We start from the raw sequence: 24,245 nt of genomic DNA, 5'->3' as shown, positions 1-24,245 counted from the left end.
AGACACTTGATGCAGTTTCTTAAATGTCTCTCTGTCCATACAATCAACTGCTTTTTCATAAACTATGAAAGACAGTTAGATTAGTAACTTAACTTTGCTTCTTTTCTGTAGCACACTGAATGTTTCAACGCTACACGACGTAGATTCTACGAATCTGCTTTGTTCTTCTAGAAGTAATGCTTCTGTAATAATTACTCAGTTATTTAATATCTATTTTGTACGTAGTGTTTAACATACTGATACCACTGTCGTTCGAAATTTTGCTGCAATGCCGGTTTTTTTTTTTTTTTTTTTTTTTTTTGGAAACTAGTCTTCTGGAAGTTTAGTGTTTATCCGACAGGCTTTGAACAGTTGTAAGATACGAAATACGAAACTTAAGCAATTATCCAGCATCTCTAATTAACTCTATAATAATCTCCTCAAGCCCTGGCCATAGTTTACATTTTTCTTTCTACATTATATCACCCATTTATTGTAAGGTAATTAAATCTGTGTTAACATAATCAGTTACATTTTCATAATGACTACTTACCTTTGGATTATAAAAAAAATTCTTGTGATTGATCCTGACTTGATACAGCCAACGAACATGCCCATTTGGATCTCAGATAAATCGCTGTTTCAGTACTACAACTGCTGCACTGTTTTCCGCGTCTCCCTGATACGATTTATATACCCTCGACTTCTAGGACTGCTACCTGCTATCTGTGAGTGGCTGTTAAGCTTTGACGTCAAACATAGATGAAGGTCACGTTAATGCGAATGGACCGTGTATGACGTCTCAGAGCAGGTCGTTTCATTTCTGTTCCATTTGCAGCGTTTTTAGGAAGGAGAAAAATGTCAGTTCACTACATCGGTTGGAGACGGGGCCCAGAAACGAAAGATTGCCTCTCCCACGGCTCTTCTGAAACGCTATTACTGGACCCAATAAGCCGGAAGCCGTGCGGGTAGACGCACGTCATGGAACGGGAACATGTAGACTTGCCTATCTGAGTATGCACTATTACAATACTGGTCATTAAACGTGCAACACCACGAAGGCTGCATGCAACAAGCTGCCGTGCTGTGTACTACACGTTTTAATATGGAAATGATTATGAAAATCGTTGTTGCTCACTGGTCCAGCGTGACGTTCTGGTAGATCGGCGCCGCAGGTCCATCACACTGCACAGACAGACCTCTACTTTGCACATGACCCCACTAACACACTTTTCGGTTACAGTGCAGGTATATGTTTAAACTCTTAAGTTCCCACTCACGTGTCTTTTCTTTGTGGTAAAGACGTTTACATGCAAATAAAAATCGTACAGCTTGTTTGATTATCACATCCTTAGAGCGTGTTACTATAAAAGGAGATGTTCATATAATAATTCTGAATTTCTGAGTATTTCGAAAATAATGTCTTTGTTTTCTTTTGCAGGAATTTGCTTTAGAGGGAGAGTTGCTGGGGCTGAAAAGCTATGTTGCAACGAAACAGCCTCCAGTTTCAGACGGCAGTGTTCGTAGTGTATCCGAAGGTAAGAAAATGTCTCCACTGTACTGGGCTAGCCTGCAAGCATTGCCTGAAAGAGACATAATTACACAAAAAAAGAAATCGCTTGCGATGTGTCAAATCTATTAGTAGAAAGACCAGCAATTCCGTCCCCCCCCCCCCTCCCCCATGTCAAATTCACAATTGTATACTCCATGTAAAACAAGGTTCTTATTATTCTAAAATTGTGTTAATCTGCTAAGTATTTGACGTTGAGCATGTAAAAGCTTTGTCGCTTGAGGCATAAAAACATAATTACGTTGGTTGCATTAGTTTCTGAATATTCACGCACTGACTAATGAATAAACCAAAATTAAAACTGGGGAAGTCTACTCTGGGTATTTTGCACTCCGTTTTAATGACCCTCATTTTTCACGCATCTCAATTTTAATGACGTCATACATCCTGAATTTGTCGGCTCTCATAATCTTGATATTTTTTGACTATTTGGTAGCGGTTCGTCGTCGTTAATATTAGATTCTTTCTGATTTCAGGGCATAGTAATTGTTAATTTTCTTTGCGAGAAGACGCCACAATTTACTGACTGCAAAATTCGCCGTAAAACAGGGTTCGTAGTGGAACTGAATATTTCGTAGTATCTTTCTCTCTTTATCTTTGATGGATTAATCAGTAAATAAAGGCGATATTCTTTAAGCAAATCCTGTCCAAATTAGTTTTAAACTCTTGAGAGTAAGTCAAATTTAAGTCAAGAATTATTTTTGCGAGTTATTATAAGGTGAATGTTCATTAACGCTGGCACTCAAAGATGCTAGCCTACGATAACTTTCGTTTGATTTGATGAAAAAGTGACGATTGCTGCGCTACGCTGCACAATGTAGCGATCGAAAATAATTAAAGTTCTCACAGTTTCAACTTCGAATTAATTCCTATCCTCTGAAAGTCGCTATCTAACTTCCCTGAATTCACTTAAAAGAATTAATTATCAATTCTTTTTAATAATAAAACTTTACCCTTTCACATAGATAATTACTTTCAGATAATGTGGAAGGTGCTACTGAAATTAAAGTTTAGAATACTTTCACACTACATATTTTCACAATTAAAAGTCATAAGCGCTCACACCAGTTAACACACAACAGACAACGTGAGACAAGATGAGCTCAGAGAAAATGACAAAATGAGAGAGGAACACTAATGTCTCACCTATTTATAGACTTATGGAGGACAAAAGTTAAGGGAACTGTATCTTCTTACACTTAGAAGTTCTTGGTACACGGCTTACACTTTTGAAATGGTTATTCTTAAATAATCAACAATGATATAAAAATATTAACGAAATTATTGAAAATCATGGCCAGTGGCTTCATGAACTATATGTCAAACAATGGGTTGCATTTAAACCCAGTGTTATATGTGGATACTGTCTGCAAAATGTGTTGGAAATAGAGTTCATAGTAAATAAGGAATATATTATAACGTTATACCTGACGTCGATGTTTTCCTCATGAACATCAAAAATGAAGCAAACGAAAATCTTGTTTCCTTTCATCAGTTTGCAGCGGGCGTCTGTGAGAAAATGTTTCGTTAGGGTTTTAAGTTACGCACAAAGCTTGAAGCAAATCGGCTAGTGCTCTTATTCTGAAACACAGGATTGTTATTGTCTGGGTTATCTGCGCTTCAAGACTCACACTGCCTCTAGACACTCGTACAGTTTCTAACAGTAGCGCTTGTTTTACACTGTGGAACATTTAACATAAGATTATACCTCTCAGTGAGTAGATTATTACAGCACTTTAAATTTTAAATTTGATCAATAATCATATGAGGTATTTTTGTTGCCTCAGGACCCCATTAGATAGGCAACCTGGCCCTTGGAGCAGGTGACTGTAAATGGAGTTAGTCGTTTAATAATATACATGGTGTTACAAAGCGGTACCCACGAACTTCGAATGGGTGTAAATGGTGTTGTGAGCAACAAATTCAAGATACGAACAGGAACTTCTGTCCACGAAAGGTCTTGCAACGACGCTACAGAGCATCGAAGTTATAAGTAGCAGCGCCTGCTGTTAGTCCACCACTTGGCAGCAAATGTGACTTTGTATGCAGATGGATCGTAGGCGGTAGGTCTCGTAATGTGGTTTATTATTTTGTGACCGCAACTGACTGCTGCTACTGCCTGTGGAGAAGATGGAGCTAACTGCTGTGTAGAAAGACAATGTCTCCTATGAATCTGATGCTCTGTTCCCTTTGTGGATAACTGTTTTGAACACAGGCTGCCATCCACAGTTTTTTTTTCCAAAACACACTGGAGATTATAGAGGGTTACAGGAGAAAAATAAACTGCAGATGGGAACCTGTGTCTGAAAGCGTCATCCATCAAGCCATCAGAGCAATGTGTTCATAGGAGACAAGGCTGGTCTACACAGAACCTAGCTCCACCTCCTCCTCGGGTGATCGTGGTAATCAGCCGCAATCATTAAACAACAAACAACATTGCGAAACATTCCGCTCACTGTCTGTCAAGGTACAAAGTCACGTTTTCTACAGATAGAGTGGCGCAGTGGCAAGTGCCAGTGCTTATAACTTTGATCCCCTGCAGCGTCGCTGGTAGGCTTTCTCGGACGCCGGTTCCTGTTCGAGCCGTGTGCGGCTCGAGTTGATGCCATTCATAGCTTGGCGTCTTGTAATAGCGATAGTGGCGTCTCGTTTTCTTAGTGTGTTCACTGGCGCCACTGTGTTTGCTTGCCCGTGAGTGGCAGCAGCAGCAGCGCTTATCGATAGCGTGTACTGTGGTACCATCTTTGGAGCGGCCTCTAATATTTCCAGGTCGTCGTGTCAAGCGAGGGAAGTTGGGACGGAGCAGCAATGAGATCCGGACAGCCAGTACTTGCCTGACCGCTGGCGACACATACGCACTGCCCGACGGAAGGATTTGGTCGCGAGAGTGCACGACCACGTCAAGGACCAGATTCAGCGAGTTTTAGTTGAATGGACCGTAATATTCGAGTAGTGCAACTTCCACTAGTGTGTGTGTGTGTGTGTGTGTGTGTGTGTGTGTGTGTACGCCCATCGAAGTGACCTCATGGCAATAAATTGTCAATCGACGATTTATACTGGGGTCTTTCCCGTGCCTGACTTGAGTGGGGACGACTGTTGGTTGGTCGTTCGGTCGGTCATCGCAGCGGACGACGTGCCCCTGGTCTTCCGACCGTTTCTGGCTTCTCTGTGTTTGTGCCGACTTATAATTCGTCCGTGTTGTTTCACAGTGACTGGTTTTAGTATTGTGATTTATTGGTGGAATTGTTTCCCGGGTCCGTGTGTATCTTGTGGTTTTGAATGAGCAGTTATTTTAATGCTGTCTGAGTATTGGATTTGGTGGGGAGTTGCGAACAGAGAAGAGTTCGGCTTGGGACGGAGCAGCGAGGAGGTCCAGAGCGCGAGTACAGGCCGGGACTGCTGGCAGCGTGCAGGCACTGTCGGACCGAGGAGCTGTAGGCGACGACCGAACCCAGGACGTTTGAAGTTGAGTGAACCATGTCCAGTACTGAAACCTCCACTGTCAGAGATCTCGCTGTTCTTCGCGTGTTGCTGCTCCCATTGTCGGTGAGACCAACAGCAGCAAGTGGAGTCTTTCAGGTTGGCGGTAACTATTAGCCGCCTTCTACTCATTGATGTTACTTTGGATTTAGTATTATTCTTATTAGTGAAGTGCAACCAGCGGTATTTTCTGCCTTGTGGCCGCTAACGCCCCAATTACCTGCCCTGGAGGTTAGCGTACTTTTCCGGCAGTGTACCTTGCCTCGTCGTGTTGATGCTGTCCGACACAGCGTGTAGTTCGACAGCCTCTTGAATTGTACTGTGCATATGTTTTTGGGAGGTCTACCTTGGTTCTAGTGTTTCCTTAGGCTTTGGGTGTGTTTCTGAAGACGTGGTGCTGTCCGTCCCTTCACCCTTGCCTAAAAATATTCCATCGTTGTACCGGTGATCGCACGTTAGCCGCATTGATTAGTCGGTATGCCGGCGCTTAAGGTACCCCTAGTGTGAGTTGCCAGCCTGTTACGTGAGTACAACTCTTGGCTGCCTGTCTCACCACTTACACAGCTGTAGTCACCTTCCTCAGGTTGATCCAGGGAGCACCGTCTGTGGATCACTCCGTCTTATTTGGACAAGTTGTCACAACTGTTTAAAATTTAACCTAATGTTTTAACATGTTATTGCCTTCCCCACTAGTAATTCCGGCCTTCAACCGTTAATTGTTTGTAACACTGCTTGTGGCCTTTAGCCGACAAATTATTTTCAATTTTCTCTTAGTAACGCCTGCAGCCGTCACTATAGTCTGTTGCAGTTCGTTAAAATTGTTTTAAAAAGATTTCAGTATTTTAACATGCAACTGCCTTCCTTACTTGTAATTCCGGTCTTCAGTCGTTAATTGTTTGTGACATTGCTTGTGGCCTTCAGCCGACAAATAATTTTCAATCCTGTTATAGTGAGGCCTTCAGCCGTCAGTATAGCTTGTTTCAAGTTATTAAGGTTATTTAAAAGGGTTTTTGATATTTTTGACGTGTAATTGTCTACCTTATTGGTAATTCAGGCCTTCAGCCGTTGTGTTTTTTGAAACTGCGTCTGGCCTTCAGCCGACGAATAATTTTGAATCTTCTTTATCAGGTCTTCAGCCGTTGATTGTGTGTAACATTGCTTGTGGCCTTGAGCCGACAATAACTTGCAATTCTTCTAATAAGGCTTTCAGCCCCCAGTGTAATAAAATCTTTAAAAATGATTGTTGAGAGTTTTTTTTAAATAAAGTGTATGTGTTTTCTGTGCAACCAACGGTAACTGATTAGGCCCCGTCCACAACTTTCCTGCTTTCCCTAAGTCCCACGTCTCACTATTCTCAATTTGTTGCTCACGACACCCTTTATAGCCGGTATCGTTCTGCAATACCCTGTACGTTGGCCCGGGAGAGCTGGTGTAGTTTTTACGGCACTCGACCCAACAACTGACGGAAGCATAACACGATCTAGGTTTGGATGTTCGTGGTTTCTGTAAGGCGACAAACACAGAGGTCGGAGTGATTTTTTTCAAAAGGGGCGTAAAGGAAAACGTGGGCCATGGATTGGGCCTGAGGCCTTTTCCACTAGGCGAATGCTGCCTACAAGGCCATACGAGGAGCGATTTGTGATCTTGGGACGCATGATGGCCATGTCGCTACCCTCGCGGTGACACTGCTTCTTTAGTGAAGGATTTGGCCTGTCGAGACTGAATGGACTCCGTTCCCGACTTACCTGTCTCACATAAATGTAAGGAGGTACAGGCAGTCGAACTGGTCCTTCCGTACCGAAGGCTGCTGCACTGACCATTCGGCCGTGAAACAGGTTCTTTCAAAAGGAGACGGGCCACTTCGTTTCCTAACACAGTCTTGCCTCTAATGACTTCGCTGTCGGCGACAGATTTCATCCTATCAATCTGCTTAGTCACTTATAGTGAGTAAGAGTAGAATAATTGCATGAAGATACATGAAAAGTTTAGTTGTGTTTAGGGTGTCCGTGGAAACAGTATACACCAACACATCTCACTCGGCCTCTGTCCCCCGTGCTAAGACGCGGACGTGGATGGATGGAAGAAATGGATAATTGGTTTCTGAGTGCAGGTGGCCGCATAGTGAATTAAGTGGAAGATTTCTTACTTGTAATGTCCTTCTAGAACACTGGCAGTGGCAGACAGTCAAGTCGGTAAGAATATCTCGTCAAACTAACAGATGAAAGCAGATGAAAACGCATCAGAATCATCGGCATGAGTCACAATTTGCGTCTATAAACACTATTCTGAATAGTTCCGAAATCGCCGTACTTCCTATATGTTTTGGAATGGACCAGTACTTTGCTCCAACCCCAACTCGTTAAGGACTCGAATCCCCATGTATAAGACGTCGTATCTCCTGAGCTGCGTATCGTGCAGTGATATAATTGTGCGTGTACCGTGAGTGGCGTTTGTTGTATATTGTCTGCAAAATTTCTTGAGAAAGAGTTTGTAGTACACAAGTAAAAAATGTTATGCGTGAAGCTGAAATTTTACTGTATGAATAGCGAAATCTACCGTTTAGTTGTAACTAAAGTGTAGCTACCCATGGAGGTCCAATGTGGGGTGTAATTATCGTATGAGAGCGAAACTTTGTAGATACACCAATGCGTTAATGTGGAAAAGGTTTACGTTGAAAAAAATTAGTTACAATTTTGGCCACCAGATGCAAATCTGACGCTGTACATAATCTCGTCGACGTCTCCAGTATTCGTACTGAAAAAGCATTGTAAGCAGCAATTAGTAATAAAATCAACATTACGCCTTTCTCACCTGTTTGACCTTTTATGTCCACGGTCCGTTCCTAATCCATTACCCATTATATATGCATTCACAGTGTCAGATTTGCACCTGGTGGCCAAAATTGGGACTAATTTTTTCCAGCGTTTATCAGTTCCGCATTAATGCATTATAATCTCTATAAAGTCTCACTGCTGTGCGATAATTACAGACCACACTGGATCTCGGTGAGTAACTGCGCTTTAATTATAGCCACTCAGTAGCAAGGGAATTTTTTTTCCCTTTATGTTTTGGAGGGTGTCAGCAATAAAAGGTTTCGCAAAGATTTGAAACTCTATACAAAATTTGTTGTAAATCGCTTAAGAGCTCTTATTCTCTAACACTGGATGATCATCATTTGGGTAATTTGCGAAGGGTGATACGCTGCTTTATTGCGTTAAACTTTTGACGTAACTCTTAATGAGTAGATTGTGACACCATTTTAAATTGTTTAATTTGGTCAATAATGATACGGAATACTGGATATTAAGTTTATATTGCCCCTAGAAGCCATTAAACAGGCAACCTGCGTGTCCGTATTAGCTGTTTAGTAATAAATATACTGTAGGTTCCATATGAGAAGAAGAGGACGGTAAGAAGGTGAAAATTTCAAACATTTTCAGCGGAACGGTAATCTCCAGATACCCAAATCTGCAAACGAGTAAACGTCTCTTGTACCGGCTCCTAGATCAATGGCGAGCGGGATGGCGCGATGCTAAGACACTGCATTCTTGTTTGGAAGAACGGGACTTTCGATTTACGTCTTCCGTAATATCCTTACATTCCTTAAAGTAAATGCTGGAATGGAAACTTGTGTTCCGTTTCGCACAATCTTCTTGTCATACAAAACTAATATTCCTTTTTCTGCTTCCTTGCTACGACCTATCAACACGCCCCGTAGAGAAGTTCTGTTCGCAAGTCAATTTTCCACAAACAAACGTACACATCGAGGCAAAATAGTCATTAACGCCCACCTGTGGCATCTGGGAGAGGTTTTGAAACACAAGTGTTCCACATTTTGCGCCTTGTACAGCCTAAATCACAAATTTAACCACGCCTTGCCTCCAATTAAACTTCCCACGCCTGGTAACTGAAAGTTCCTCTTCTTTTTTCTTCGAGAGTTAGATATTTTCTGTTGCGTTCTCTCGTTCAATGTCTCTTTGATCTTTCCACCTCTTTCTTTGTCTACCTATCGGTATTCTGTTGGTCGATAATTCATTTTTGTAACAGGACCTCGCCATTATTTCTTTACTTCTTGATCCGTTCTTTTATGCTTTTAAGTTCTAGTTCTGGTCTGATTGTTGTATTCCTTATCAATTCAGATAGCCCATAACCTCTGCTCTTTTGAAAACTTCATTTCTGCAGCATTTATTCTTCGTTCATTTCAGTTTTCTCAAAAAATCTCTGCTACACAGGGTAGGCTACCCAAGAGATGATCTTTCAAACCAAAGCCGCTTAGTTTGAATGGAAACATAGTGTGATGTTCAGTATTTTTTCGTAGGTGGAAGGATAGGGGAGATACAATAGTCAACAGTGTTATTTTAAATGGACTGGAATGTTATATTATTTACCTTTTAATAATAGTGTATGAAAAGGCGTAGAATGTACTAGGTTCCGTTATATTTCGCTATGAATGAGAGTCCGTTAATCATGGAGTATCAGTGACAAAAAACAGGTACACTACGTGGTTGCTAGAGTGTACAGATTGCATCGAATGTAAACATCATTCCACTCATTGGTGGGTCAGGAGGTTTTACTATTGCATCAAGACCATCACTCTGTGGTTTGCTGTCGTTGAGAATAAACGATGTCTTCATAATGTTATCGTATCTTCCACACAGAACCCAAGAAAGTTGGTATGGTTTTTATTTATGGCGAATGTCTTTAAAAAATAAAAGCAGCCTTGTGATGGCATGCTGAGAGATATTCTGATCGCGCAGTAGCTTTATTATCTACCTTTACAACCATAATACAAACATTTCAACAAAGGGGAAACTTCGCTAGTAAAAGACGCAAAAGGCTCAAATCAGCAACTGGCGAGCGACGTGCAATCGCCACCTTAGCAGCTGTAGCACATAGTCCTCACGTTAGTACAAGAACGCGAGAGTAGAATCAGTCAACGAAGTGTTCTGCGAATATTACAATCCAACAAATTTCACCCATCTTTGTCGTGATCATAAATTTGCTGTTATTTTAACACTCTTTTTTCTGGCAACGGCAATTTTCTAGTCTATGTACGTTTGTTGCATTCCTCTTATCTTGCATCATAACAGCTAAATCGGAGAGGTGAACTGCTAGTTTAGGCCGATCTCACATCGTGTTAACGTATACTGAAACGTCGGCAAATTTGTCTTTGAATATCACATGTTTCGTGTCCACTGCGCAAAGATTTTGAGATCAAAAGCTTTACGAAATTTCAGTAGTTGATATCCTTCCTGTAGTTGCAGTTTTAATGGCCAGAAGTAGATACCTTCTTAGAACTATGAGTCACAGTAAACCGTTTTGGATTCACAATGCTGCAAGTAACGCACTCAGTTATTCGTGTGAACTGCTGCAGAATCACATCCTGGCATTGGACGACTGCGCGTGCAGCAACGTTCTAGCAGTGAGGTTGCTTGAGGACGCTGTAGTACAGTCATTATGCCACATTGCCGCTGTACGACGCCAACACTTCGACTAGTAAAGTTACAAACTTCTGGATTGTTAGTCCGGGTCGTATTTCCTTCTAAATAATCGACGTTTAGGCCGCTCTGTTGGAATCTTCTTCAGGGTGTTTCGGTGTCCACTGTTGCTAGAACACTGTCAGAGACCAGTGTCGCGTTCTATTATAAAGGGGAGTTTCCCCGCGTTTGTGCTGGAGTAGTAAGAGTCTTGATTAAAATTCTTGTGGCTACCATTGATGGGCCAACGTCGTAGGCTAATATTCCCACGCTGTTCCAGAAGAAGGGGCGCTATCGGCTAAACTCTTATGGATACTGTTGGTGGCTCATCATCATTGGACAGAAAGGCACTATCCTACACTTATGCTGGAGAGGGGTTAATGGTTGAAATTCGTCCTACTGCTGTTGGTTGGCCGTCATCATTGGCTATATCCGAAACAGACAGATCTGGAAAGGGGGAATGTTTACCCAAAATATTTTTGTCCGCCGAGGTGTCTTGCAGCGCGTTCACTTCCTTGATGGCGGGGAACCACGATACCGGAATCCTATAATCGTCCTCTCTATTCAAATTCAACCGCTTCTCGCCTTTCTTCTATGAATGTTGGTTTCCTTAGCCAACACACGTACGTTATTAAGATCGATGTCAGAGCCACAGTTCTCATGATGTTCTGCTACCGCCGATTCTACACTTTGTTTTAGCCGCGTACGCCGTTTGTGTTCCTTAATGCGTCTTTTAACGGTTCTTCCCGTTTCGCATATATACACTTTGCCACCGCCACGTGTCACTTCATAGACGCCTGCATTGTGGAGGAAATCAGATGTAACCGTTTTTCAGCGGAAAAATCTTTTAATTTGTTTTGACTAAAGGAAGATGTCTGGATACCATTGTTCCTTAGAATTCTGCTTATGTGGTCAGTGACCCCAGAAACGAACCTAACGGAGTGAGACGGCGGTTCCTCCTTATTCTTCTTAGACTGATTAATACTCCACCTAAAAGCCCTGTCGATTGAACAACTATCACTACCATTTGCCTTCATTGTCCTCTTTAAAAAGTCCAACTCCGACTCCAATTTGTCATCATCGCTGATACGGAAGGCACGTGAAGACAGAGTATTGAGCACTGCTTGTGTCCAAGCTGAGTGGTGGTGCGATGTGGCATCTAAACACCTGTTTGTGTTGGTCGGCTTTCTATACACTCTGTGACCTAGAGTGTTATCAGATCTTCCGTATACCAACACATCTAGGAACGGGAGACCGACCTCACTCTCAACCACCAACGTAAATTTGATTTTGTAATGAATTCCATTTAATAAATTCAAGCTATTTTAAATACAATGGTGAATTCTATGAACAGGGTGACGGCCTTGCTATGGGATAACCCATATCGCCAGTTGCAGCTGATATTTTGAGCAACAGGCATTAAGTAGTGCTCCTTTGAAGCCTTCTTGTTGGCTCCACTACGTGGACAATACTTTTGTATATGACCACCCAGGGAAGAAGAACTACATGCGTTCCACAACGGCCACTATAGTTTGTAAACTTACGTACTTCGACTGGCCTTTTCGCATTTTACCTAGTGTAGGAAATTCTGGGATTCGCACTGATTGTTGAAGCCGGCCTTTCACACCGATATGTTGTGAAGGAGTATGGCCCTTATTACATGTCGTGATGGAAACAGAGATGCTGCGATATGCCGTATCATCATTGTTGCCGACACAATCTATGGTCGCAGTACGCAGTTCTACATCAGCAAAACCTGTGTGATTCCGTTACTTCTTCGACGACTGGTTACTTTCCCGACGAAGAGAGTAGCGGATATTGTCGAAAGTTCTAATTTCCACAGGGAATTAATGCGACAGGGGCACAAGGAACACAAATACAGTACGCAGTTCTACATCAGCAAAACCTGTGTGATTCCGTTACTTCTTCAACGACTGGTTACTTTCCCGACGAAGAGAGTAGCGGATATTGTCGAAAGTTCTAATTTCCACAGGGAATTAATGCGACAGGGGCACAAGGAACACAAATACTGCAAATCTGTTGCGAGGGGCTTTATGGTTATGTTATATCAATGTACTGATGATGTTCTCTGTTCTGATACTCCACAGTGTAGTATACAGCTTAGTTTCGGATCGTAACAAATTGCACGTTTTTGAACTGCTTCTTTATTTTTTCAGCTGTTCTGTGTACGCATTTTTCATTCAACTTTACTAGTTCTCTGTTACAGTGATTCCAATTTCTACAGTTGTTATTCTTATCGAGCCTCAAAATTATTTATCGAGCTTGTTACGTGTTTTAGATGCTTTCTGGTGCCTTTACAAAAGCTGCGCTGAGCGTATCCAGTAATCGTATTGATACTTCGCAGTTTACGGAGGGACAGTGTATGCTTTCAAGTTTTTATCTCGTAGATAAATTGGCTTTACTTCGCATGTAATGCGTATCGTGAGTTATGGAATCGACTTACTTTGTTTTCTTCGCCTTGCCCATAACAAATTGTGTGGCCATAACAGCAACATAGCTGGCAAAGCTACCATCTTCTACTAAACAGGCAGATCACTCATATATCACAGCTCTAACGTGGATTTGTTTTATGGTTAATAACAGTTAATTCATAACAGATAATTTTCCAGTTTACTGAAACAAAGTCTCATGAATTAAGTGTAGACGACTTAGAAATATTCTATAGATCCCATAAATTTTCCGTCGGGTCCAAACCGTGCTTGCGAGTCCAGTTTAAAAGGCGTCCATTAAAACGTCTGTCAGCTAATATTTTTTTAACATGAGCTATTATCAGCTGGGGCGGTACAAAGTCCATTATTCAAGTGCATCGTCTGCAACGAACACCACAGTTTTTCGCTGCATAGCGAAGTGGAGGGGTAGTTGTCTGACGAATCCGATGTCAGTGCTGAAGAGTTTTTTAAACTTTTTTATTTAAATGAGTGTGTCTGTACTTAAATTGCAGAATGACTGAGAAGATGAAACTTGTATCTTATTTGATTCTAAAACAGCTGAGTAAAACGGAACGTACTGAGCCTACTTCCTCTTTACTTTTTCTTATCATGTCAACACTGACCACAATATTCTAGCGCAACTCAATGTGACTGCTCCAAAAAATTACAACCTGACTTCAAATAATTCATTCAAATGAATGGCCCTCGCTAAAAAGAAATCTTAACAATAATCTATACATTTCATTAAGCACTTACCTCACAAAAATCTTCATTACGCGAACTACTGCCATACAGAGAGCGTCAATACTGCCAGCTAAATAAAAGATTCTAACTACTAATAGGCATGTGGTTAGCTAAGGAAAGATTGTCTTGTAAACCAAATAACGTATTTTTTTACCTTAATAATGTGACATCCAGTTCAAACACGAATATAAGTCGTCATTGACATCTAGTACAAAGTTATATAATCATGAATAATATTCAATCTCCAAGTCTAACATGTACAGATCGTTAGCCTACGCTAACACTTCAGATATCTACCCTCCATCAATGCTAACTCCTCACATCTAACATCCATCACAGCTGGCTGTTCACCTCCAACTGCCCAACAGTACATCCATCGCTGCTGGCGGCTTACTTCCAACTGCCCAACACTACTGGCGATTAACTTCCAACAACGAGTTCAACCAGCCACAGAGTCTGTTACAAAGAAAGCGCAATCAAAGATCCAATGCAAAGCGATACACAGTGCTGCCAACACAGAAGCAACCTACTTACATTTTGAGCAGCATTCCCGTGTAGACGGCCAGATAGAGCAGCACAGTTGGGTTTCCAGGTTTGTTGGGACCAGTTGCACCAAAAAAACGCTGCCTCCACTAATTGGATCATCACCTTGTCTCATATTTTATTTCAATGGCCTTTTATGTTCTGCAACAAATTGGATCATATGGTGAGATCATCGCTTGTAAGCGATATTTGGTGTAATACGTCATTTGAGTGTTTTCAGCTTTACAGAGGTACCTACCTTGAGACTAACGTTAAATACCTTTCTTTAAACCGACAGATTTGCTCCATGTTCAAGGAACAATCAGTAATTCATTTATTAATCCGAGAATTTAATTATTATTGTGGTAATTTAATATTAAACAGGATTCGTTTTGGTTGTGACTCAAATGATTAGTGGAATTGTACTATACGTCGTCCGTTAAAGGACAAATATAAACTTTCTACTGCAATTTTCATTTGCTCATTGAATAACAATACGAAATTATACTAAATTTCTCTCTACTTATTTTGACCCCACAATCATATCTGAAAATTATCACGTTATCCTGGGATGTTTCCGTGTACTCATGTATTGTTACTTAAACAGTTGAACAGACTCGTTCAAAATATTTTCAATACTTTGCATGCATTTTACAGCAAGTGTAATGTAGTTTTGTGTTGCTGAAAACTTCGACAGTTTCTCTGGTCATGAATATGTTCGGAGTGATTATTGTGATTCATGTTCATTGCGAATAAGTGTCACTTCGTACAAAGTGAGGATTTATATCATCATCACACGTATCCTCTGTATACTTGAGGTTGCAGAAATGCTTTCAGATCGTATCAAGGAACCCACACCATAGTTTGTAGGGGGAGGGGGGGAGAGGGGGGAAGGACTAGTCCTGGGCATTTGGAGTATTTCTAATAGTTTAAATGACAAATGGTGACTTATAAGTAGCGATAATAAAAGTTCCAGTTCTGACGCTGATAAAAACCTGCATCATATAGACTCTTAAATCATTTCTTGAGCCCGCCGCGGTGGCCGTGCGATTCTGGCGCTGCAGTCCGGAACCGCGAGGCTGCTACGGTCGCAGGTTCGAATCCTGCCTCGGGCATGGGTGTGTGTGATGTCCTTAGGTTAGTTAGGTTTAAGTAGTTCTAAGTTCTAGGGGACTTATGACCTAAGATGTTGAGTCCCATAGTACTCAGAGCCATTTTTTCATTTCTTGAATGAAAAACACCTGAGTAGATTATATTTCTTTCTTCCCCTAAGAGTTAGGTATATGACCGCCCTTGCATCGTGTTAGGAGGTTAAAGTGTGTTAATCGAAAATTTTCACTCACTTATCACTTAAATATATGTTCAAGATCCCCCTACATTTCTCATTGCATTATGAAGTTCTTCTCTGTTTCTGAGTTTATCTATCAAATAGCAGTCAGATCGCGTTATTGTTCATTCATGGGACAAACTTTTATGTAAAAAAGTGTAATATCTCCACAGCATTTTCACTGTGGACGTACCAGTTATGTAGTCAGCTTGGTTCAGAAAAATGAGAAGTAGACTTTCAAGCTCAATGACTGACTGTGCTCTCAAAATCGTAGCTCACTGGACATGATATATGTCACATTGTAAGACAAGACTGCCAACGTTTCACTATGCGTTAACATGATCTAAAAACGGCAAAGCTAGTTAGCGCAGCACACTGATGTAGCTGTTATAGTTTAGGCTGCATGCAGTCATTCCCAGGAGAACTGTATTCGCATTATTAAAACTTCATAGACGGCCACATAACCTTTCCATACTCGGAAGATCCGTTACTGGGCGAGTGACTGAAACACTGAACTCGCATTCATTCGTAGGACAATTCAAAGATTTCCTTAGGTTTCCCTAAACAAGTCAAATCCCATGATGGTTCATTTGGAAAAAACACGACCTGTTAGTATTCCCCGATTTCTTCCATCACAGCTCTTAATACCTATCACTCAGATTCAGTCACAATGATGATTATTCTGGAAATATAACATTTATATTGTCACTCACAGGGCTATGTTGCTGGACTTTATCCTACCTTACGCTTAAAGTTTCATGGACGTGGGTAAGCAGTGGGGTCTTGAATTGTAGTCGTTTTCAAAGTACCTCTGTATTTCAATTCAACCCCTCCACCTACCGCCCATTCCTAGCAAGTATCTGACTCTATCGTCCAGCTGATGACATTCGCCTTACACAAAAAATGCCATAACATAATGCTCCCTCTACTGTCGCAGTCTGTTTGCTTTCTGACGTTTCGAGCCTAACACGCCAACGTCATCTGTACGATGGGGCATAAATCGTAATTATCTGAAAAAGCCACGTGCCACCATTCGATGGACGTTCAATTGCAGTGCTGGGGGGCAAATTCCATACTTTGTCGCCGATGAACAACAATCTGCATCGGTGTGGAAACCAGGCGCCTACCGCGGGGGCCCATACTCAGTAACGTTCGCAGAACGGTTGTTGCGGAGACAGTGTTGGTAGCCCTTTGTTTCATCCGGGCGGTCAGGCCTTCAGCAGTTGCACTTGTATTCGCCTGTACAGGTCTCCCAGTCGTAGTTCACCTTGTCATCCATGGTGCGTTGTGCTTCACAGTGGCCTCGGCGCCGGTTTTGGATAGCGTCATTCAGCCTTCCATGGTATACTTTAACCACGACGGCACGCCAACAGTTTACAAACATAGCTCTTTTGGTAATGATTCCATCCTTGGCCCGAAAGTTAATGATCGTGCTCTTTTACGTCAGATAAATCGCTGTACGTCCACATTACGACAACGATTGCACTGTTCTCCGCGCGCCCACGACACACTTTACATACCCTCCACTGCTAATGCTGGCACATACCGTTTGTTTGTGGTTATTTTACGTTGACATCGAACATAGGCGGTGGTCACATTAATGTGGCTGGACCGTATATTGTCCATAGAGAAGTGGTTGGGTGACCTGCTGTTTTGCATTAAAAAAACTGTTGAAACAAGTCCCTGCTTAATTTCATCATCCTGAGTTTACACTTTTGAACTTGTCGTAGAACCTCTATAAATGCTGCGCGCGAAACCGTATAAGAGGAGCAGTACATTTAGCAGTGGATCGGCTAAGGCAGACCTCAAAAGAGTCACAAGTCTCAAGATGGCCGGCGATCGTTGTTATACCGAACACAAATCAGCTAGTAAGTAAGGTCATCCGAAGACCAGTATCAGTTGCAAAGCGATTTAGAAAAGATTGCTGTATGGTGTGGCAAGTGGCAGTTGACGCTAAATAACGAAAAGTGTGAGGTGATCCACATGAGTTCCAAAAGAAATCCGTTGGAATTCGATTACTCGATAAATAGTACAATTCTCAAGGCTGTCAATTCAACTAAGTACCTGGGTGTAAAAATTACGAACTTCAGTTGGAAAGACCACATAGATAATATTGTGGGGAAGGCGAGCCAAAGGTTGCGTTTCATTGGCAGGACACTTAGAAGATGCAACAAGTCCACTAAAGAAACATCTTACTCTACACTCATTAGTCCTCTGTCAGAATATTACTGCGCGGTGTGGGATCCTTACCAGGTGGGATTGACGGAGGACATCGAAAGGGTGCAAAAAAGGGCAGCTCGTTTTGTATTATCAAGTAATAGGGGAGAGAGTGTGGCAGATATGATACGCGAATTGGGATGGAAGTCATTAAAGCAAAGACGTTTTTCGTCGCGGCGAGATCTATTTACGAAATTTCAGTCACCAACTTTCTCTTCCAAATGCGAAAATATTTTGTTGAGCCCCACCATCATAGGTAGGAATGATCAGCAAAATAAAATAAGAGAAATCAGAGCCCGAACAGAAAGGTTTAGGTGTTCGTTTTTCCCGTGCGCTGTTCGGGAGTGGAATGATAGAGAGAACCCTCTGCCAAAAAGCACTTGAATGTGAATTACAGAGTAGTCATGTAGATGTAGATGTAGATGTAGCTTCATATCGTCGTTTGGCGCGACTCGGTGCGAACAGCGGAGAGAACAGGGGCGCTGTAGATAAAACGCGCCGGTAAAACTTAGTGGGCTGGTTTCATCACCGCCGAACCATTCCGGTGTTGTGCAAACAGCACCGCTGCATCATAAACGTACCCTTATCTATTTATCAGCCGTTAGCAAGGGATTAGGCCTCCCATAACGCGAAGATATTGCCGGTCTACCGGTTTAATACCACTAAGTCGCTTTTGGCTACGTCAAATCTCAACCTCCATTTAGTGGTCGGAGCTCCAAGACGGGTCCAGACATGCTGGAGTCGTAGGCTTAGCGATCGCACCTCGCTGGTGTCCGGAGATAGCGCCGTGTCATCCAAGTACAGCGACAGCCGGGTGGATGCCGTCGTCGGCATGTCTGTGGTCTACAGCAGACACTGCGCGTTGAACGTTCTGTTGCAGCGCCATTATTGGAGCAGGCTGGTGCGTAGCACTGGCAACCTCGGCAAAAGGCAGCTTCTTGCCTGACTTCATGAAGAAGCTGCCTGGTGCAACTAATATGTTGGAATGTTTTGTAACGTTCTTTAAAAAATCTGCTTTGTATTAGATCGAATGAATGCCCTAACTGACAATGCATACAAAACTGGTGTTATCATGTAGCGTGTTGTAACTGCAGTTGGTGTTCTTACCCTGTGTTATTGTTAGCGAAACCTCTACACGAATTGATTGGACAATGCAATTCCCAATACCAATAAAGAAATACAGTCACTGCAAAATAAGCTAAGCCCCTCAGGCACTGAATCCTCTAGCCTGTTCAGAACTGGTAACTTTGGTCCCTGTGCACATAACAAATAAATAAAATTGTTTTACGTCTAAAGCAGCAACGGCGTATCGCGATATATTCTCGTCTCTCATGAAGAAGAATAAAATATGCTAGCTAGAGGCTCGGCGGTACGCAATGCTGGCCGTATTAGTTCGAAATGTACATGAAATTCTTTTGGCTGATAAGTGAAAGCATTTAAGAAAAATTCGATACCTTTGAAAAACATATGACCTGAACAGGGAGGCGGTACTGATTTGGGTGAATTACTAACACTGACCTTTTTCAAGAGAGAAATTGCATTCGAAGTTTGGCTTTTCAAAACATCTCACAATTGAAATTACATTACTCACAAAAAATTGCGTCCTTTTTACTAACTGAGTCATAAACAATCAGATTTATACAGCAAGTATATTATCTAACCCCACTAAAAAGCATAAAGACAAATCATCAGATTGCGTATACCTCTGTTAACAAATCTTTGAAACATTACAAAGGTGAAATATCTAACTAGCCTTTACATCAAATCCGTTTACGCACATTCTAGGGTTACTCAACAATTGCCAATTACACAGGCCAACGATGGAAAAGCTTTTTTTGCTGGAAATACTTTATCCTTAGGTTTTTTAGGGTGGGAAATCCAAATATGATACTTAAAAAACTGTATCACCCACCATTTCTTCACATTTTACAATTCAGTTTATTAAATTAAGCGATATTTTAAAGAATTTAAGAGCTTTTATATAGTTAAAATAATTTAAAGAGGAGGTGTTATGACTGTAGATGACGTTGGTAGCACTGCTGAAAAACATTTGCTGCCAAATATGGTCGATTCTATTTTTGTGTTAACAGTTGGTAATTTGTTTACTGTCAACCTAACCTCACTTTCCCATTTCCTGTACATGTGCTCAGTACAATGTCTAATCGTGGTTGTAAAAACTCTGCTGACGGTTTTGTTATACTTGTGATTAGAAAACACCAAAAAAACATTACAGACTTTGTGAAAAAGGTTTATCTATCATACTTTGGATCTAAACTTGGTGATCAAGATAAATCTTGGGCGGCGCATAAGGTATGTTAACTAAAAGTTAAGAGAGCGCTGAAAAATCTGCAGTTGAGATACCAGAAATATTCATTTTTCAGCGCTCTTTTAACTTTAGGACTCTGTATCTCAAAATGAACAAAAATGGACTTGTACCACTATCGAAATAAGCCCTTCATAGGTTTGTTGAAGATATGAGAAAATGCTCCAAAAAGGAGAAACAAGCCTTTAGATTTGCTGTTCCTGTGATATGGAGGGAGCCAAGAAATCGTTCCGATGACTGCTACTTTTGCAGTGTTGATATTACTGGTCATAGTTCGAAAAACAAGAAGGTAATAAGCTACCATAACCTTCCGTCCACCATCCGACCAGTAGGGAATGGTATAGATTTGCCGGTTCCTAAACCACCAGATGATTTTAATTCTATTCCAACAGAAGTATTTTCTGATGTACAATCTGATGTAGATGAACCAGATGGTAATGAACTCCATTGTAATACAGAACGTCTAGAGCCCAAATTGTTTACTCAGTCTGAACTTAACGATTTGGTTAGGGACCTGGTGTAACGAAAGAAAAAGCTGAACTGCTCGGCTATAGGTTAAAAGAAAATAACTTATTTACAGTTGGAACCAGCATATATATGTATAGAAAGAGAGAGCAGCAATTTTCTAAGTTTTTTCAACAAGAAGGTGATTTAGTGTACTGCTCAGACATTCCCGGACTGCTGAATGAGTTTGGTATTGAATACAAAAAGGAAGACTGGAGGCTGTTTATTGATTCATCCAAAACTAGTTTAAAGGCTGTTTTATTACTCAATGATATCATGTATGCATCTATACCTGCTGGACATTCTGTACATATGAAAGAAAGCTATGAAAACCTAGAAATAGTGCTAAATAAAAGATGCTATTCTCTTCATGGTTGGCTGATATATGGCGATCTAAAACATGCATGCTCCTTGGTCAGCAAGTCGTTACCAAATTTCCATGTTTCTTCTGTGAATGGGACAGTAGGGCTAGGGATCAACTCTAGTGCGAGAGAACGGAGCTGTGAAGGAGTCTTCAAAACCTGGTGAGAGGAACACTCTACGCAAAAACCTTTTAGATCGAAACAAACGTACTCCTACCACCTCTACGTATAAAGTTAGGCCTAATGAAACAGTTTGTAAAGGCTTTGCCTAAAGGTGGACCATGTTTTAAGTTTCTCTGCGAAAATTTTCCACACCTTTCAGAAGCTAAACTGAAAGAACTCATCTTTGTCGGACCTGATATTAGAAAATTGATCTTTGATGTTAACTTTGAATTCACAATGACCATAAATGGGAAAAAAGTATGGGTATCATTCACGCAAGTCGTTACAAAGTTCTTAGGACATGAAAAAGACCCAGAATATGTTTCTATTATATCTACAATGTTAAAGAAGTTTGAGACTATAGGATGTTGAATGAGCCTGAAAGTTCACTTTATGAACAGTCACCTTGATTACTTCCCAGCCAATATGGGAGATGTTAGTGAGGAGCAAGGAGAGCGTTTTCACCAGGAAAAACACTACCAAGACTGCTGGCACACCAACATGATGGGAGTCTGCTGTTGGTCTCTTCACCGAGAAGTTTAGCAAGCGAATCATCGTAGAAAAATCTACACAAGAAGCTTCAAAGAAAAAAGAGAAAGAAAATACAAACCAATTCCAGCTGACAAGTGAAACCTCTACTAACGCATATCATTGTTTTAAGAAGCTTACTGTAAATACAAACCATGCTTATGTTGTAACAAAGCATTTCATTAATTTCCCCGTTTACCATATAGCATAGGATTTTTATACTATATAATAAAATGCATATTGCTCGAAAACTATGGGATACAAAAAACTAAGTCTATATTTGGATTCAGCTCATAAAAATCTATAAAGATCACCTATCAAAGTAAAAAAAGTTTATCAAAAAATTGTTTTGTTGGCCTGTGTTATCAGCCAACGCATCTGCGCTAACGTGCTGACAAAACGAAAGTTACAGATATTTAACATCTTTATCTTGCTTGCGGGAAGACTTCTGCTTCCACATGTATACTTCCAATAATACATGTATTCGTAATTCCTACCTTATAACACTTAGTGGCTTCACAGAGCACACCACAAAAACTCCCTACCCCATCCTCTTCAGCTCATAGACTGCTACCCACTCTCTTACTCCAACACTACAAACTCAGATCAGAAGCAGTATCTTTGGCTCTGCGGTCATGCACAGTCATATTGTGAATAACTTACTTTATTGTGTTCTTACATATTTGCGAAAAATCATCAAAACGATGAAATATCTTGTCTCATGCTCTGAATTGAGCCACTTACTTGTTAGGTAAAGTTTTGCCTCACGTCCGCAGTGTGAGAATTACGCAAGGAAAACATATCTGTCCGACACACTTGTTCAAGAGAGAAGAAACAGGGGATGCAAAATAAAATCATATATATGTGGTGTCTGTTCTTTCGAAAACGTTTGAAAAAACAGACACCATTTTTGATCCAGTAGTCAGTATGAATTAAGACAGAAAGGGATTAGACACATTGGATGCGAGTGGGCATTGATTTAAATCAATGGAGAAAGTTGAAAACTTTTGCCAGACCGGGGTTTGATCCGGGGTCTTCTGCTTACTGGACATATACTCTGACCACCTTTTCATTCCCTTCTAATGTTCCATTTTGTTCGTTATTGTTCGTTGCATTCAGGCCTAGTGCGCGTCTACATTGAAGAGATCATTGGCCGTCCTCGTCTTAATTTTATTTGGTTTTCATGGGAGGCACACTAGGGTAGTGCATGCAGTTACGGTGACCACTGTGTCCGGATAGGCCCACAGTCGCGGCTGTTTACTCCTCGACTGCAGACGTAGCTTAGCGGTGCATTGTGGTGTAACGACTGCCACTTGGAAAAACTACACTGGAGAGCCAAAGACACTGGTACACCTGCCAAATGTCGTGTAGGGCCCCCGTGAGCACGTAGCAGTGCCGCAATCGACGTGGCATGGACTCGAATAATGTCTGAAATAGTGTCGGAGGGAATTGACAACATGAATCCTACAGGGCTGTTAATAAACCCATAAGAGTAAGAGGAGATAGAGATCTCTTCTGGACAGCACGTTGCAAGGCATCCCAGATATGCTCAATAATTTTCATGTCTGGGTAGTTTGGTGGCCATCGGAAATGCTTAAACTCAGAAGAGTGTTCCTGGAGCCACCCTGTAGCAATTCTGGACGTGCAGGTTGTCGCATCGTCCTCCTGGAACTGCCCAACTCCGTCGGAATGCACAGTGGGCATGAATCGTAGTAGGTGATCAGACAGGATGTTTATGTACGTGTCACCTGTCAGAGTCGTTTCTAGACCTATCAGCAGTCCCATACCACTCCAACTGCAAACGTCCCACATCATCACAGAAGCTCCTCTAGCTTGAACACTCCCCTGCTGACATGCAGGGTCCATGGATTCGTGAGGTTGTCTGCATACCCGTACACGTCCGCTCGATACAATATGAAATGAGACTCGTCTGACCAGGCAACATCTTTCCAGTCATCAACAGTCCAATGTCAGTCATGATGGGCCCAGGTGAGGCGTAAAGCTTTGTGTCGTGCAGTCATCAAGAGGTACACGAGTGAGCCTTCGCCTCCGAAAGTCCACATCGCTGATGTTTCGTTGAATGGCTCGCACGCTGACGCTTGTTGGTGGCCCAGCACTGAAATCTGCAGCAGTTTTGCGGAAACGTTGCACTTCTGTCACGTTGAACTATTGTCTTCAGTCGTTGTTGGTCCCGTTCTTGCAGGGTCTTTTTCCGGCCGCAGCGACGTCGAATATTTGATGTTTCACCGGATTCCTGATATTCACGATACACTCGTGACACGGTCGTACGAGAAACTCCCCACTTCATCGCTACCTCGGAGATGATGTGTCTCATCGCTTTTGCGCCGACTGTAACACCACGTTCAAAGTCACTTAACTCTTGATAACCTGCCATTGTAGCAGCAGCAATCGATCTAACAATCGCGCCGGACACTTGTATTATTAAGGCGTTACCGACCGCAGCACCGTATTCTGCCTCTTTACGCATCTCTGGTTTTGAATTTGCTTGCCTATACTAGTTTCTTTGGCACCTCTGTGTATTATCAAGTGCTGTTGAAGGGTTCGGCTGTACATCTCGCGGGATTGTAAGTACTGAAGAT

At 41.7% G+C, this 24,245-nt stretch overlaps 1 protein-coding gene across 1 annotated transcript in view; it reads left to right on the top strand.

Annotated features, from left to right (window-relative positions):
* LOC124613325 overlaps window positions 1-24,245 on the top strand; it is a 365,135-nt gene that overhangs the window by 266,381 nt on the left and 74,509 nt on the right. Inside the window, exon 3 of the mRNA XM_047142021.1 lies at window positions 1,421-1,517. Within this exon, the coding sequence (XP_046997977.1) occupies window positions 1,421-1,517 (97 nt within the window). The remainder of the gene's footprint in view (window positions 1-1,420; window positions 1,518-24,245) is intronic.

The sequence above is a fragment of the Schistocerca americana genome, chromosome 4, assembly GCF_021461395.2.
Source record: "Schistocerca americana isolate TAMUIC-IGC-003095 chromosome 4, iqSchAmer2.1, whole genome shotgun sequence".
NCBI classification, from domain to species: Eukaryota; Metazoa; Arthropoda; class Insecta; order Orthoptera; family Acrididae; genus Schistocerca; species Schistocerca americana.
This window is presented reverse-complemented; position numbering and strand designations above follow the sequence as displayed.